Source organism: Montipora capricornis, chromosome 8, assembly GCF_036669925.1.
Source record: "Montipora capricornis isolate CH-2021 chromosome 8, ASM3666992v2, whole genome shotgun sequence".
Taxonomy (NCBI): domain Eukaryota; kingdom Metazoa; phylum Cnidaria; class Anthozoa; order Scleractinia; family Acroporidae; genus Montipora; species Montipora capricornis.
The window spans coordinates 785716-803215 of record NC_090890.1 but is presented as its reverse complement, the minus strand read 5'-3'; the positions used below and the strand labels follow the sequence as shown (position 1 = coordinate 803215).

Genomic DNA, 17500 nt, shown 5'->3' with positions numbered 1-17500 from the left:
CGGCAAGCTTTCCGTCCGTGTTTCTCCTGACTGCGACGCTAATGTGCCAATATATGCCTCTTTTTCCAAACCAATCTGTTTGGGTCTCTCGGTACTTTTGTGGCAAAAACTTCATAGCCCAGTCTTGGGTTATAAGAACTTCATTTAAACTTAATTCTTGCAGCACATGGATTCGGCATCTATCCTGTTGAAGAACTCAAAGTTGCTGAGCTTTCCAATTATGAATGGCTTGCACGGCCTGCTGGCAAGAATACATCATATCGTCACGCTCCTCGTCTGCCAGGTTGGCAGCCTTATCTCTCACTGAAGCCTCAATGCTCGAGAGAACAGAATTAAGCCCTTCGCAAGACGAGCAGGATTGGTCATGGGGGTGATTGCATTTGCGCTGGAAATGGTCTTCCTTGGGGTCACTAAGAGCGTATACCGCACAGTGATCAGCGATGTGCGACTCTTGTGCGATGTGAATCTGCTAGTAGAAAAAAAATGTTTTAGAAGTCATGTAGATGATGCGGTAATGGTAAACATTCAGCCGATCAATCAGCAAGTCAATCATCTGCAGTCAGTCAGTCAGTCAGCAAGCAAGCAAGCAAGCAAATTTAAACTAGTCAGGTAAAACATCATTGTGTCATCGATCAACCATTGATTAAACGTTACTATCAAAAATTACGGGTCTTACTTAATATACTGCATTACAGTTTATTAGGCAGAATATAAAGGCTGACGCAAGATGCTTCCTTCTTGAATCTGGTAAAGAAATGCATTTCATTACTGAATCATATTTTGAGAACGGCATAGAAATTGTCGCTTTAGTGTCAAAATTAAATCTAACACCAGTCTGATGGACGAGCTTAGCTGTAATTTACCCTTTAAAATGCAAGGAAAAGTACTCATCATTCAACTTTTCTGTTCTCTTGATATTTACGTGGATTTTTTAAATACGTGAAACAAAACAAGAAAACAGGAAAAAATTATCTGTAAGTTTCGTAGCTTACACCACTCAGCATACCTTGTACTCTGCTTTAATATACTGGTTTCCCGCTTTTAGTGCTTCCTGGCAGTAACTAAACCATTCAGGGGCACCCAACGACCAATTTGTTGTAAAATGTATTATTATACCCCAGTTAATGAAATAAATGTTATTAAGGCATTTTCAGGTGTTTTTCAGTGTTGCTGGGAAAACATGATCTGTTCCTTTTTCCCAGCAAGACACACAAGAAATTTCCCAGCCAGCTAGATAAAATTGGTTGGTTTCCCAGCCAGCTGATCAAATTTATTTCCCAATCAGGAATTCCGCGCGCTTTCAAATCCCTCGACCCAAAACGACCGAACAAAAGCGACAAAACCGGGACAAAACAGGTTTTTTCCGCAAGCGCAATCACTCTGACCAGCCGTCGTATGTTTGTGACTACTCTCTGGGAGAGGGAAGGGGTTTTTTTTTTTTTTTTTTTTTTTAGTCGTCCTCCGTCGTCCGTGCTTCTACTGCGAGCTCGGGTTGAAATGCTAGAAAAAGTCAGTAATTCCCAGGCAAAACCTCTATCAATAACAAAATTTCCCAGCCAGCTCATCGAAACACCTGTATTTTTGCCAGCCAGCAAGATTCCTCTTGGGAACAGATAATGTGAGGAACAGATTCGTTGGGTGCCCCTGACCATTCCCCGTCACAGACACGTTTGTCTTTAAGCTTGGCAGCCAGAGCAGCTAAGTCATCAAACCCTTTAGCACCATCAGCAGTGATGTAGTCCAGACCCTGCTGGGATTTGCGAACTGTTGCAGCGCACACGGATAACAAGCGCGAAATAGTAGCTGGGTTTAGGGGCTTCATGTCACATTCCTTACAAAACTGGGTATACTGCTCAATGATTCTTTGTGGGATCATTGCTCAAATCACATTCGGGGTTTTTAAAACCTGGCCGTTTTCCAAATGTAGGTATCGCTTACCAAACGGAAGGTCTTGTACCACATGGGAGCTTGTCATGAAAGTCAAGAAATGATCAAGTTGGTTTTCATTGACCCTCATTCTTGGACTTTTCTTTAAATGGACAGGAGCACCACGTCCATACTTCAAGATGTGGAGCCGAGCTTCCTTAACTCTGTAATCAGTTAGACCAGGTATAAACTTCTTGATTTCACAAATGGGAACTAAGTCTGCCATTATAGCTAAGACCTGCCTGCGGGTGTCCCAACCTGTGGCATGTTGGTATGTTTCAGCGAGTACAACTAGATACTTTCTATCAACGCTTTCGCCTGTTTCAAGGGCTGTTTCAACACTACGCGACGATTTCACTGCCGTCCACAAATGTCCAGCATCTCCGGGTGTGATTACATCTAACTCAGCTACAATTGCGGTTGTTGCTCTGGCAACATAAGCATTTCATCTTTGTTTACTCAAATTTTCCCACCGCTTTTTTGGCTGGCCAAGGACCTTCTCTTCTTTACCACAAGCAGTTAAAAACTGGTTGAGTTTTTCCGTACGGAGAACTTGCAGATCACCATAGACGTCATGAGACGCCTCGCTGCTACTGCTTCCTACATATGAAAAATGAACACTTTTATCGTCATCGAGAGCCAATTTCTCAAACGCATCCACCAGATCACTGCCTCTACATCCTCCATCCTGTAAGAAAAGACCAACAAAATTGATCATAATAGAAACATTTACACACCGTATCAAAAGAGGGAATACTAAAAACACTGCACAAACCTCACTACTGTCCGTAGAGCCATGCTTAGGAAGAGTCACAACTTCCTTTTGCAGAGCGGAAGCACTGATCTCGGAGCTAATTGACGTCGATGTATGGCTGACAAGTGATGGAAGTGACAGTTTTCCTTCTGCCGAGCTGTGGCACAAATCTCCAGGTTAGAAGAAATAGGAGTAATGAGATGTGGAAGCACCAACTCTTCCTTTTTCTTTCCTCCAGGGTCACATGGTAAGCGCTCAGATGATCCTGATATATTTGATTTGAGCTCAGTTTTAAGCTTTCCTCTACACTGTTTACATATTGCTGGAATTTAATTGAATAACAGTTACTAATATTATATACTAGATAGCAGAAGCGAAGTGCTAAGAAATGGAGGTAACTTGATCAGGAGATGAGAAATCGCTATTCAATTATTGATTGATTCATCTTGTTTGCTATATATGTACCGTGTCAGTTAATTTCACTATTTGAACCGAAAATAAAATGCCGGTGTAGCTGATTAAGTATTCCCCTTTTATACCTCCCTCGGTGCTGATTATAAAAGCCTAGAAAGTTGATAGCATTATTTCTCGTTATTGGCGTCGTTGTCTTGTGTGTGTGCAGCTGTAAGGGATGTTAAGTGCTGTCTTCAAAAATTCGTTTAACAAAGAGAGCTGCAAACATGGCAACATCAAGAAGAAAATATAATAAGAGGACAAGAGAAAAGAAAGGAATTCAAAAAGCTTTTTTGGCAGCTGAGCTGCAACTGTTCAGTTGCTATGTAGGATCAAAATCAACTTACGCGTGCCAACATGTACTAGCTGGTTGGTTAGATGGAAGATTCCTTTTGACTGAAGACTTGTCAACCCACGATCGCCCTTTAATTTCTTGGACTTGTGTGGCGCCCAATCTACAGGGGTTGAACACTTTTTCTTGTTGCAACGCCAACGGATTCCATATCATTCTCGGTGCTAAGGACAAATACTGATTTTTAGGTTGTCTTCAGTTGCATCAAAGAGACCTAAAGACGTAATGATAATGATGATGATGATGACAATGATAATGATGACAATGATAATAAGGCAATAACTCCCTTTCTCCCTTTTAAAGTTGGACAATCAGTCCCATTCAGTATCGTTGCATCACAATAAACCTTCGTTTTTCAACACATATATGTCCCTACGTTATGGCGATCATGCATTTGAAAATGTCGCCCGTGTGATGATTTCCAAAAAGTGAAATTTTTGGTTTACACTTTGATTGAAAATTTATTACAGGACCTCAATGCAAACGTTTACGTCCCCAGCTTCAATATTCATTGAATACATTATCACTTAATTAAAAAAAAAATGAAATGAACGCATTAGTACAAGTTGTATACACTGCATGGGCGTCAGTGAAATTCGCACTTTCCCACGGTCTCCTAGCACGTGATTAATATATGCCTCAGACCAAATTTCATATGGAAGAAACTTTGATAAGGAAGAATTTATGAGATTTAAATACCTTTTTTTCAAAAGCATTAGTTTTGTAGAGAGGACGATCTAATGGAACAGTTTGGTTTTAACCAAGCTACACGCTTTTCACTCTGCAAATGCTACTACTTTTAGCGTCCTCGTGTGAGAAGGTGTAATGAAGCGTAATCGCAGGTGATAATTTGTGATCCGAAATGGCATGGAACCAAGGTCGTGAATTTCGTGGGGGAGTTGAAAATAAGTATATTTGCTTCAAGGAATAAATACCTGTGATTTGTACTTTTGTGAATAGAAAACTGCTAAAATAAATATGAAAATGCTCATACTATACCTGCCCTTGCTAGGTGCAATTGTGCCTCGGTTTTCAAAGATGAATCCCAAACGTTTAGTGCTTTTAAATAAAGGCTCACGTCCCCTTGGCAGTCACTCAGTAGGACGCACTGTACATTTTTATGGTTTTGGATACTGGATCCACAGGGACCTCCAACATACGACTTGTAGCCACAGGTGGCCATGACCAGGAATTCTCCTCGGACCATCGGCTTAATTAAATCAAGTGCGGCTACTTGCCATTCACTTTAAGCGTGTCACGAAAATAATGTACTAATTATAATTGGAAACAATATGTTTTGATTGACACATTATATTTGTATGGTTCTCTTTTGCAACCCAAACGACTAAAAATATTAGACGCGAAATAAAATGAAAAGTAGCCACACATATGAAATTTAATTTGACGTAGTCATTATATAAATCTACTACGAAAGGCTTCGCGTTTCCGCAGCGCAATTTGATCACAGTAAGAGAGGAAAACAAACGTGAAACGATTTGCTTACGAAAGTTCCAGAGGCTCATTTTTGCACCTAAATCTACCACAAGATATTTTGAACTCGTTGGAAAAGGTACTCATCTACATAAGAGACCATAAGTTTACAGAGGGTACTTCCTACTACGCCCAACGCCAGAAAAAAAATTATAACCTACACAAATTCTCAACGTTCCCCAAAGGTACTAGTCATGTTCCATTATTTCGAGACAGGTGTTTTATTTATAGCCCCCAATAGGCGAAGCATGGCTAACGCTTTCGCAGCATCTTGCAAGCTAAGGTCCGTGACATTTTTAATTTCCACCACACCCCCACCCCAACCCGTCTGGATGTGCTCCCGTTTCTGTAACGCAATCTCATTGTTTGATTATGGCGGAAGGTGAACAGAACGTAAACGATTTCTTGACGAGAGTCTCCACTTCAAAGCAGGATTTAAATGGTTGCTAAAAGAATTTTTGGTCATTAGGGATAACAAAGAAATATTTGACACCCTGCACACGGCAGCTTATGAGGCGAAAGACAGTGTTTTCGGGTGATGGTTGTCCTGACGGGCTTTGAAGAATTAACGGCTGCGGTGTTATTACAGTGATTTCGCACAACAAATCATCAAAAATGCGGCTGTATCCGACTGGAACTATAATGTGATATACTTTGAAATATTCAGTTCTTGATATTTTACGAGGTAAGTGGAATTTATCATTATATTCTTCAGTAGTAAATCGTTATTTTCAGGTTGTGATGCTAATTACGAAGTCGGTGTTTGTTGACATAAGTACAGTTAAAACTTCTTCTATAATTTTGTCCTCTTAACTGCCCAAACATTTTATTGCATTTTCTTACAGATGAAACATTGCTCTTTAACCGGGATGCTGTTTTAGGATGCCAACTAATGTATCTTTAGCGATATTTTCCTTTAAACTCGGCCATTTTTTTGGCACTTGAAGAGTAGTTCAATTGACAAGAAATTAAAAATTCTGTAAAAAAATCATATTTCGATCAAATTCCCAAAAAAGCTTCTTAACCTAACAACAAACATTTGCTTGTCTCGAGTAATGCTATTTTGTTCGGATTTGTACCGTTTTCTTTGTAAGGCAAATTCTAAAAAGTGTGGTCTAAAATGGCCGCTGAAAGCCCTCTCAGAGCGGTTAAACCAAGATGGTCGCACTACAGCTAAAATACGAATTGAACTGAGCTGAAAGTTATATTTATGTGAATCACTTATATAGACCATTCTTTTGAGAAAGTTTGAGGGATTTCATTTTTTCTCGTCCAAACGACGATAGTCGATATTTATAGAGGGCGGCTCTTAAACGCCAAAGGCGAGTTACTGATTCAAGATACTTTGCTGGTCATGTTGAGCCTTTTCAGTGGAGTTGAGGCAACTGACATCTCAAAAGATGTGAAAGATATTCTCCATAGATTAGCTGAACACCCCAAGTAAAGCTGCCGCAGTTTTTGTTTCAGCTCTTTAAAACAATTTTTAAAATCAAATTTGGGTTCGGTCTTATTTCAGCACTTCTCTAGGAGTACTTGAAAAATAAGAGATTATGTATTGAGACGGATCATAAGATTTCACCAAGAACAACGAAGAAGCCAAATACGAACATAAAAATATGTGCCTTATTTGGCGCTCTAAACTCTCCTTATTGTTGTCCATAACAAAAACGATATAATTCCTCTTTTATTGGAAACCAGTTGGACTATTAAACGCTTCATCAAATACAAAAGATCGAGGTGAAATACTCTAATCTCAAAATGCTCCTAAAACCTAACTTTTAAAGTGTTTATCTCGGTATGAACTAGGAACTCAACCTATGTGCCACAAGAATTCGTAGTGAAAGGTTACCGGGACGGAGGCAGCTGTCGTAACGTAATCCACGGCGAAATCTTTGGTGTACTGAAAAATAGCGGTATTCGTTTCCCTGAACTATGGATTAATTCCTACAGAGATATTGCTCTTTTGAAGAAAAAAAAGGATTTCACCAAGCCTTTATCAAGAGTGATGGTTCCACCGATGCCTTGGTGTTATGAGGGAGGATGTTTCGATGTCCCGCCTAATAACCCTTCATTCCAATTCTGGTCATGTGGCACAGTTTGAAAGCTATCATTCGTTACTCCCTTATAACTTCGCGAATGACAGTTGGACGTCTCTGAAAAGTAATAAACAAATGTGCCGAAAAATAATTCCAAAGATATACACGGAAATTTGCGTTTTGCCAAAACTCAAACAAAACTTGTTGATTTCAGCTAACTTTTTGCTTGTCATCTACAGAATCGAGCAGTTTCTCAAAGGAGAGAGACAAGTTAGGATAAGAAAATGTTCATGCTTTTTTTCGACAAGCAGTAGCTTGCCGTTTGCTGAGTAACGTTTCACGTAAACTGACGCAATGCTAATTTTAAAGTTCTCTAATATATCTTGAATGGGTACTGAAAAATGAAAGGTGAATATGAATCTATCATAGAATGCGTTGGTAAAGCCAACATAACTGAGTTTTGACACTTGATTGGCACATGATTGATATATCGTATTCGCTTCCTTAACCTGCCAAAATGCGCGTGAAGATGTCCGTTCTGTTGAAATATCTGTCAATCACTAGCTGTATCTTGCGTGTTTTTGCCTGTATGTTGACATGACGAGTCCTGTTAAAAGTCGTGGATTTCTGTGGTAATCACTGATAAGACCGCAATTTTCATGTTTTATGGTGTTTGCGTTTACAATTCGAAACAAAGCGACCGCTCGCTTTTGTGAAAACTAATACTCGTGAACTTTGCTGTGTTTTTAAATATTAACAGCCATTTTTTTTATGATCTATGAAAGGTTGAGTTCTGCCGTACGTTTCACTATTTAAATTTTGTTCCTCACATTTTCCTCTGAGCAGTCGCACTGCTACATGCTAATCACATCGGTGTTTTAAGAAGTGAATCACTTCACACCGAAAAGGGACTCGATTTTTTTCTGTTCCGCCACGCTTTAAGTTTTTTTGTTAGTATTCAAGGAGGAGAACTTCCAATGTTTTCTCTTTTCGAGTGCTTAGCTATATCGACGTGTTGCTAAAGCATCAGAATGAGGAGTCGGGGCAACTTCGTATACAGCGTTGACACTTCCTGAGTATTTACCAGCTGTGTGATATTCACAATGGACAATGTCAGGCACAATTTGTCATCACCACTCCGACAAGAGAAGAAAAATGGGGTGCCTTGTGGAGCAATACAATTTGCCGGAAGCATTTCTTGGCTTGCCATATCATTTTTAGTTGAAGCACAGTAACTATCGGAACTGTTTAGGTTAGGGTGTTTTGAATGTTCCCTCCCTAAATGTTGAAAAATTTGATAACTTGATAGAGCAGTTGATTCAAGTCCTCCTCCAAAGCTGCTACAAAAATTATTTTTGATCACATTTTTTAGTCAACGGAATGGGGAACTTCGACTTCCCCACGGGGCCTCTGATTACTCAGGGAAAGAACGAAATAGAATTAACTGCAAACAACTACAACTACAAATGCATTGATTTTTAAGCGACGCCCAAACAATGTTTCTTTTTTTTTCAATCAAGAGTAAAAAGTCTCTTTTAAATTTCAATTTAATTAAACTCGCAAAGGGTATAACTCCTGTAATGCGCAAAACAATTTCCTATGCTGCATTATTACGTTTTAGTAATACAAAATAGTTTATATATTCATAACTATTTTGGACACTTGAGTTAATTATTCTCAAAGAATATTAACATGCAGATCATTGCTACAAATAAAATAACGACGACGGAATACTTGCACTGAGGCGGGAAATATTTTTGCAAATTTTTGCAAGTACCAACATCTTTGGTATTGGAAGAAGCTTCACCAAACTTCGTGACCTTTTCGAAAATAGTATTTTGTAATTATTTATCTAAATACTTGGTTTCATACGACATATTAAGAGATCTATTCATGATTATTTTTTTTTTCAAATTGTGATATCTTAATCTTCTACACGCGAATCTTTTATCGTTTGGTTATTAGAACAAGAACTTTTATTAACTTTCTAGATTTCTTTCCGCCCCCAGTCGTATTTTAAGTCAGTTAAGCTGGTTAGCCAAGATTATGCAGGAACTTGAAGCGAATCCATCGAAAAGACTTCGTTTGATATCTAATACTGACCCGAAGGGAAATCTCCATATCTTCCGTTTTGAAGTCCATGTTTCGTTATTTCAGTAAGCCAAAGTTTTATCCCCACTTTATTTTGCGATCATCACTATTTCGTGCGAAGCGCAGTTGGAATGATTTTGAATGCACTGGATAAAAATGCTCCTAACCTTCAATGCTCTCAATTGAAAGTCAAAGGGAGTCTTTGTGAGAGTTTTGAGCTCCAAGCAAAAACAAAACAAGCACAAATTCTCCACAAAAAGAGGTATGAGGTCATTTCTCTTAAGAGAAGAAATCACAACAGTGATTTCAAAGAGGAAATCATGAATGCTGAGTAACTGCTGTCAGTTCCGAAGACCCATGAGGCGCTTAACTTGGGTCAGCAATGTGGCTCCCCGCTGTTTAGGTAAAAAAAAAAATTACCTGAATCTCAGTGAGAGTTGTAACAAGACCCACGCTAAAAAGGCAGAGCGAGAGAGAAAGGGAGAGAGAGGTGTTAATCTCGAATAATTGGTTGGGCCGACTTCGTCATAAACTTTTTAATGACGACAAATATCTCAAATTACTTTAAATGAATTTTGAGTGACGTGTCAAAATAGTCCAATTTGAAATATTTTCTAAAACACGGTTTACAACGGCCAGCATCATGCAATTTAAAAATGGAAAATTATATCGTAACTTTCAGGCTACCGAGATGCAATTTCTCAACAGCAACAGTGAAATTTTAAAGAAAACCATTTTTAAGTTTTATACTTATGGAACTCGATAACTGAGGAATAAAACTCAACAGCTATTACACCTTCGAACATCTGCTTCCCTAAGTCTCCAGTTAAACATGAAATGTTAGTGATGTAGTGGTGTATTTGTTCATTTAAACACAGGCAAATTATTTCTTAACTTTCAGGCTACCGAGATGCCACTTGTTTTACCTGGCATACACTTTTCTCAACAGCAACGGTGAATTGGTTCTTTTCTGATTTTATGGCAAACCATTTTAAGTTTTATAATTATGGAACTCGATAAATAAGGAATAAAACTCAACAGCTATTACACCTTCGAACATCTGCTTCCCTAATTCTCCGGTTAAACAAAAAACCTTAGAGATGTATTTGCTAATTTAAACACAGGCAAATTATTTCTTAAATTTCAGGCTACCGAGATGCAACTTGTTTTACCTGGCATACACTTTTCTCAACAGCAACGGCGAATTGGTTCTTTTCTGATTTTAAAGCAAACCATTTTTAAGGTTTATACTTATGGGACTCGATAACTGAGGAATAAAACTCAACAGCTATTACACCTTCGAACGTCTGCTTCCCTAATTCTCCGGTTAAACATGAAAAGTAAATGATGTATTGTTATATTTGTTAATCTAAACACAGGCAAACTATTTCTCAGTTAACTTTCAGGCTACGGAGATGCAACTTGTTTTGCCTGGCATACACTTTTCTAAACACCAACGGTGAATTGGTTCTCTTCTAATTTTAAAGCAAATCATTTTTAAGTTTTATACTTATGGGACTCGATAACTGAGGAATAAAACTCAACCGCTATTACACCTTCGAACGTCTGCTTCCCTAATTCTCCGGTTAAACAAAAAACCTTAGAGATGTATTTGTTAATTTAAACACAGGCAAATTATTTCTTAAATTTCAGGCTACCGAGATGCAACTTGTTTTACCTGGCATACACTTTTCTCAACAGCAACGGCGAATTGGTTCTTTTCTGATTTTAAAGCAAACCATTTTTAAGGTTTATACTTATGGGACTCGATAACTGAGGAATAAAACTCAACAGCTATTACACCTTCGAACATCTGCTTCCCTAATTCTCCGGTTAAACATGAAACGTTAGTGATGTATTGGTGTCTTTGTTAATTTAAACACAGGCAAATTATTTTGTCAGTTAACTTTCAGGCTACCGAGATGCAACTTGTTTTGCCTGGCATACACTTTTCTCAATAGCAACGGTGAATTAATTCTTTTCTGATTTTAAAGCAATCCATTTTTAAGTTTTATACTTATGGAACTCGATAACTGAGGAATAAAACTCAACAGCTATTACACCTTCGTACATCTGCTTCTCTAACTCTCCGGTTAAACATGAAACGTTAGTGATGTATTGTTATATTTGTTAATTTAAACACAGTCAAATTATTTTGTCAGTTAACTTTCAGGCTACCGAGATGCAACTTGTTTTGCCTGGCATACACTTTTGGCAACAGCAACGGTGAATAGGCCATTTCCGAGTTCATGTTTCCCTCCTCTTGAAATCGAGTCAAAGTGCGAAGTTTTTCTTATGAAAAATAGTTTTCATTGATATGTAAATTAGAACTACATGTAATTACCATCACAAAACCTTCGCACTGAGACTCGCTTTGAAGAGGAGGCAGACATGAACTCGGAAATGGCCTGTTCGTTTCTTTCTGATTTTAAAGCAATCCATTTTTAAGTTTTATACTTATGGAACTCGATAACTGAGGAATAAAACTCAACAGCTATTACACCTTCGAACATCTGCTTCCCTAATTCTCCTGTTAAACATGAAACGCTAGTGATGTATTGGTATATTTGTTAATTTAAACACAGCCAAATTATTTCTCAGTTAACTTTAAGGCTACGGAGATGCAACTTATTTTGCCTGGCATACACGTTTCTCAATAGCAACAGTGAATTAGTTCTTTTCTGATTTTAAAGCAAATCATTTTTAAGTTTTATACTTATGGAACTCGATAACTGAGGAATAAAACTCAACAGCTATTACACCTTCGAACATCTGCTTCCCTAATTCTTTAGTTAAACATGAAAAGTTAGTGATGTATTGGTATATTTGTTAATTTAAACATAGGCAAATTATTACTTAAATTTCAGGCTAGCGAGATGCAACTTGTTTTTCCTGGCATACACTTTTCTCAACAGCAACGGGACTTATGGAACTCGATAACTGAGGAACTGCCGGGAAATTTAGAATGCCCAATTGTAGCTGTGTAAAATTTCATTCCGGGCTAATTGATTTCCCAGCATGTCACAGGCAGGCACATTCAATATTAATCACAGACTTATCATTTTCCTGCTATCATGATATCCTGATATCATGAAATTGAGCCTAACAGCAATTATTTTACCTCAACGTTTGAGCGTGAGCCTGTATACCGAGAAGTCTTCCAGCACCGAATTCCCCGACACCAACATTGTTTACTGCCTCCATAACTCGTTTGAAAACATCTGAATACAGAAATCCATGACATTCAGACGACGACTGCTCAATTAATCCCCCCACAGAGGCCAACCAAAGTTATTCCGTAAGCTTCGTCCACGTTTTTACAAGAATTTCGGACGGCGAGTCTAATCTGCAGGTCGCAGGTCGCAGGGCACAGGTTGCAGGTCATTGTTTCATCAATACAGAAATTATCCTAAACATTCTTAAAAGCTAACCTTAGGCCTAATTAGGCCTAAACAAAAGTTTTTCGATGTCGAATAAGAAAATCAAGACTCAAATTTGAAACTTGTTTGTCAAATTCCGATGTTTTTCTTTTTATTTATTATTACTATTTTTAAATAAATTTTTATTAAAACACGACTTACAGTACAATGCTTACTTGCACAACTTACAATACAATCTTATTAATTATTGCTATAAAGGTATAAATTTATAATATTCGGAGCAAGTATTTTCAGATTACAAAACACTCACAAATGGACTGTACAAAACACATGCTATACAAACGATTCGGTTACTTAACAAATAGACTTGAATTGCTTAGGAAACGGGTATTAACCACTGGAAGACGATGGGTGGGTGATTTCGGCTGAAAAAAAATTGGAAAACGTTTATAGAAAGAAAAGGATGTGAGCTAGGGGCTTACCAGGTGCGAGCAAACCAAGTTTAACGAAGAAAAAGCTTCCATTTGTTTTTAAAGAAGGTGGAACGATAACTACGGCCGAACAGCCACTTGTTTTTCAATGTGAATAATTGTGTTCAGTTTACTATTAAAGACGGAAAAACAAGGCAACGCTCCCCCTAATTTACAAGAGTAAATATGATATCTTGCAAGTAGAAGAACCAGATCAATCGCTGCATAAGCAGGGACATTAGACAGCCCCATCAAATGAAGATCTGTGAGAACAAAATCATTTCCAAGGTCCTTTTGAAAAAGGAATTGCTTAACATCATTCCAAAAACTTTGGGTTATGGAACAGCGCAGAAAAAGATGGGTAATAGTTTCTGTTTCATGTTCACAAAAGCAACATTTATCTCATTGAACAAGACTGATTTTCTTCAGAAAATCATTCGCGGCAATCCCTCGATGTAGGAGCTTAAAATGGAAGGTCCTTAATTTGGTAGAAAGCGTGCAGTTAAAGGCAATTGTGTATGCTACTTTCCAGTTGACATCACACTCATTCTGACCACACAGGTCTCTGAGCCACTTTTCTTGGCTCCGGATGGGTGCGGGAGTTCTTTTCTTCAAAAGAGAAGTATAGATAAAATTATTGACTTTACGTTTGGAGATAAGCTCAGTTAAAGTCACTCCTTTCACAGTTTCCTTGACGCGCATCGGAGTACTATGCAGCTTCCTCAAAAAGGATTTTACAGATGATAGAACTCCATAGAATTCTAACCATTTTAGTTCTTGAATAGCGGTCCTCAATTCGTCATATCTAAGGAGGGTACCATTCTCGGCTTGCAGGTGAGAAACTTTGCTGATACCATGGCTTGACCAATGTTTATAGAAAACGAGCCGGTCATTTATTCGAATTAGGGAATTATACCAGATGATCTGATCACCAATGTTTGCATTATTAATAGTAGCAACGTCAGAAAAATGTAGCTCTGCCCAGGTTTCTAGGACCTCACGAACAAATGGGTTACTTATCCCTAACATAGGGATGTCGTCTTTATGGAGATTATATGAGAAAATTGCCTCACCTCCATGTTTCTTTAAACTGTCATCAAAAACAAATTTCCATTTTCCCCTATTTGTCTGATCAAGGTATTTTTTGATCCAGGAGACTTCAAGAGATTGATTGAACGCGTTAATATCGATCATCTTGAGGCCGCCGTCATCGTAGTCCGTGATTATAACTGTTATTTTAATCTTGCCGCCCTTACCGTTCCAAAGAAAATCAAAGAGGAGTTTAATGACATTTTGTAATGCTTCCGTGGAGGTGGGTAGAGGTGAAGCCTTTTAATGAAAGTTATTTTGCCAATTAAAGTAAGCCTTCTGAACTGCCACAATTCGATCACATTCTTTATTTTCGTGATCCTCTCATCATAGTTGGAACGAAGCATTACATTTCTGTCTGCTGCGAACCAAACGCCCCAGGGGATATCTGGCTTGTTACAGTGTATAGGTCCCCTCTCGTTTGCTGAACCCACCCAAAGCACTTTGGTTTTCTCGAAATTTACTTTAAGCGTAGAGATCATGTGAAATCTGTCCAAAACCTCTACTGCGCGTAGAAAGGAGCCGTCTGAGCCATCGAGTATTAATGTCGTATCGTCCGCGTATTGTCTTTGTCTGTGTTCGATCCCATTCGTTTCAAACCCCTTTAAGTCATCGTCTGTCCTTATAAAGTTGGCAAATATCTCGACTGCTATTATAAACAAATAAGGGGACATTGGGCACCCTTGTCTGACCCCTCTACTTAGAGTGAAGTGCCCTGAGACCCAACCGTTATTTTGGATAGCGGTCGACACATCATTACAAAATAATTTGAACCAGGTCACCAACGAGGGACCGAAATTAAAATGAACGAGAGCTCATTCTATAAAGGCCCACTCCATGGCAAGCCAAGCATAACAAAAGTGGTATGAGTTCAAAATCACCTATCGAGTTTCAGTAATCAATGTGTGAGATTGAGAAATCACGATGTGAGATTGGAAAATCACTACGTTAGATTGGAAAATCACTGTATGAGAAATTGAAATTACTATACGAGAATTAAAAACTGTCATGCGAGATCATAATTACCAATCGAGAACGAAAAACTGCCGAACGAGATTTATAGTAACTGTTGAGAATGAAAAATCGTTGTGTGAGAAAAAAAATTCACCTTTCGAGAATATCGATTAGTTTTTTTTGAGCCGGTAAGCCTAAGCAGTCAGCGGAGAGTATATTGGCGGGATTATCTCTCCCTCGTGAGTGGCCCCTGTCGCCGTGTCAAAATGGCGCAGCAATCAGAACAGCAACTCCGTCATCTTCTTGAGGAAGTTCGAGTATTAACGGAACAGATGTCTCAGCCAAATCAATCGAATGTTAGTGCTGAAGTGTCCCGTGTTTTTGGACGCTCGTAAGGTAGACAAGGTAATCCAAGCTCGAGCATCAATCAAAGTGTAAGTTCTGCAAGTTCCACGCATTTTAGACGAATTGCAAACATGAGACGACTTGGTAACTCCAGCAGGACAAATAGGTCAAGACCGAAACCGAAACCGAAGGGAAACACTCCATTCCTGTGCAATTTAATCTTATTACCTGGCCCATCAGTCAATGGTGTGCCGCGACAAGGTAGAAGAGTCGCATTGACAGAGCGCGGACAAGTTCTCAATGCATGCCAGTTTTATAAAGCCATGAACGAAGTACAAGTTGAGACCACCATCATGGAGGCGTTTGGAGAAACCATACCTCGCCTTGTGGACATAGAAATCCTTACGTCAGTCCATAATAAGCTCGTTAAACCAACGCTTGCACCAGGTCAGGAAGGGATTACTGGGGTTATTTTACATCGCCTTTTCAAAAACAAACCCGTGTATGTGAGGCCAAATAAAGTGTTGCTGCCCGATCTATCAGAGGTAAGATTCGATGTAACTCGACTTGATTTTTTATGTAGACGATGACCATATGTAAGAAATTAATGAGTAATTAGGCAATTATTCGAATCATGCCCAATGCTGCATCTCCCGTGTTTAATTTGGCCGGAGAGAAGGGCTGGGTATACCTAAGCTTATATCCGGAATCAGGACATATTCAAACAAATAATGGATAAATTTGTCCTACACGTAAAGTAATAAGGCTTGTAAAAATCCATACATGTACTACTTCTGTCGAATGTATTTGTCTTTAGTTAATAATTCTGTTATTTGTTTTTGAAGGATATTGAGACAAAAGATGATCCAGAATATAATTTGGATGATGATGATGATGATGATGATGATGATGATGATGATGATGATGACGATGACGATGATGATGATACCATGCTAGTAGCAATGTTACCAGACTCAGTAATAAAACCTACAGGAGATCCCTCCAGTGTTGATGCTTTCTCTATAGTAGGAAATCCTGTACAGAGACTACCTCTTGCCACTGAAACAAACCCAAATTCTTCACAAGCTAGTCAGTTAACACTACAACCTCAAGGCAATACTGATCAAAGTCCAGGGCAAAGTGGCCATATACCAGATGCAGCTACTCCTATACAGAGACTGCCTCGTGTCACTGAAACAGACCCAATTTTTTCACAGGCTAGTCAGTTGCCACTACAACCTCAAGTCAATACTGATCAAAGTCCAGGGCAAAGTGGACATATCCCAGATGCAGGTACCTGTTTTCAAAAGATCTCTTTCATTAAGAGTACTATCTGTTTATTTAATTTTTAAATCCTGTGATATGAAGATAGTTGCACCTGAAGAGGAAAAATCTCATAAACCTTCTCCTTTCAAAGTCCTTGTGATATGATGGATACCAGATATATAAAGAACATGTAGTTACGATATTTGCTCCCAATGCTTTAAAAATAGTTATTAAGCTTTCCGAAATTTTGCAAATGGCTGGCCAAAGGATGTTCAACAATTTCATCAGTTATTCTCAGATTGAAACTTGAGAAAAAATTCATACCTGTAAGTGACCTTTTCAGTAGTAGTCCTTTCTTACGTGACCTGTTCTTCTTGTGTTGCAGATGCTCCTTTTGATCTTCCCTCTGGGTTAGATGATAATTTTACAAAACATGTATGCTTACATCGAGCTCTTTTAAAGGATGATATGATAGAACTTTTCAGTGATCCTAGTATGATGAATGTTAACTTAGACGTACCGTAACTATAGTACTGTAATTCAGTGGAGATGATGGTAATGCAGAGGAGGGCACTGGGGTGGGTGTCATGAGGGAAGTATTGACCAGCTTTTAGCAACTAGTGTACCATTCACTAACTGTCGGAACACAGGAAAAAGGGCCATGCATAATTTATATAAGGCATGAACTTCAGAAAACAGAGTGGGAAGTAATTGCACGGATAATTGTGCATGGTGTAAAAACGTACAATTATTTTCCAATTTTTTTGTCACGAGCTGTTATAGCATCAGTGCTATTCGGAGAGGGGAGTCTCCCAAGCAGTTTCTTACTAGAATCCTTTTTACTCTATGTATCACAAGAGGAAAGGGAAACTATTCTTATTGCACTGGGTGAT

The 17500-nt window shown here is 38.6% G+C and overlaps 1 protein-coding gene and 1 pseudogene across 3 annotated transcripts in view; one reads left to right on the top strand and one right to left on the bottom strand.

Moving 5' to 3' along the window:
* Window positions 1-196: 196 nt before the first annotated feature.
* Window positions 197-2017, bottom strand: LOC138059849 (uncharacterized; annotated as a pseudogene).
* Window positions 2018-15242: 13225 nt separating this feature from the next.
* LOC138060020 (uncharacterized) overlaps window positions 15243-17500 on the top strand; it is a 3524-nt gene continuing 1266 nt past the window's right edge. The window contains exons 1-3 of one of the 3 annotated variants that reach the window (XM_068905697.1): window positions 15243-15886; window positions 16187-16634; window positions 16993-17042. In XM_068905697.1, the coding sequence (XP_068761798.1) occupies window positions 15473-15886; window positions 16187-16634; window positions 16993-17042 (912 nt within the window). In that variant the 5' untranslated portion in view covers window positions 15243-15472. Of the gene's footprint in view, window positions 15887-16186; window positions 16635-16992 lie in introns of all 3 variants that reach the window. The other 2 variants (XM_068905699.1, XM_068905698.1) reach the window with 2 other exon arrangements.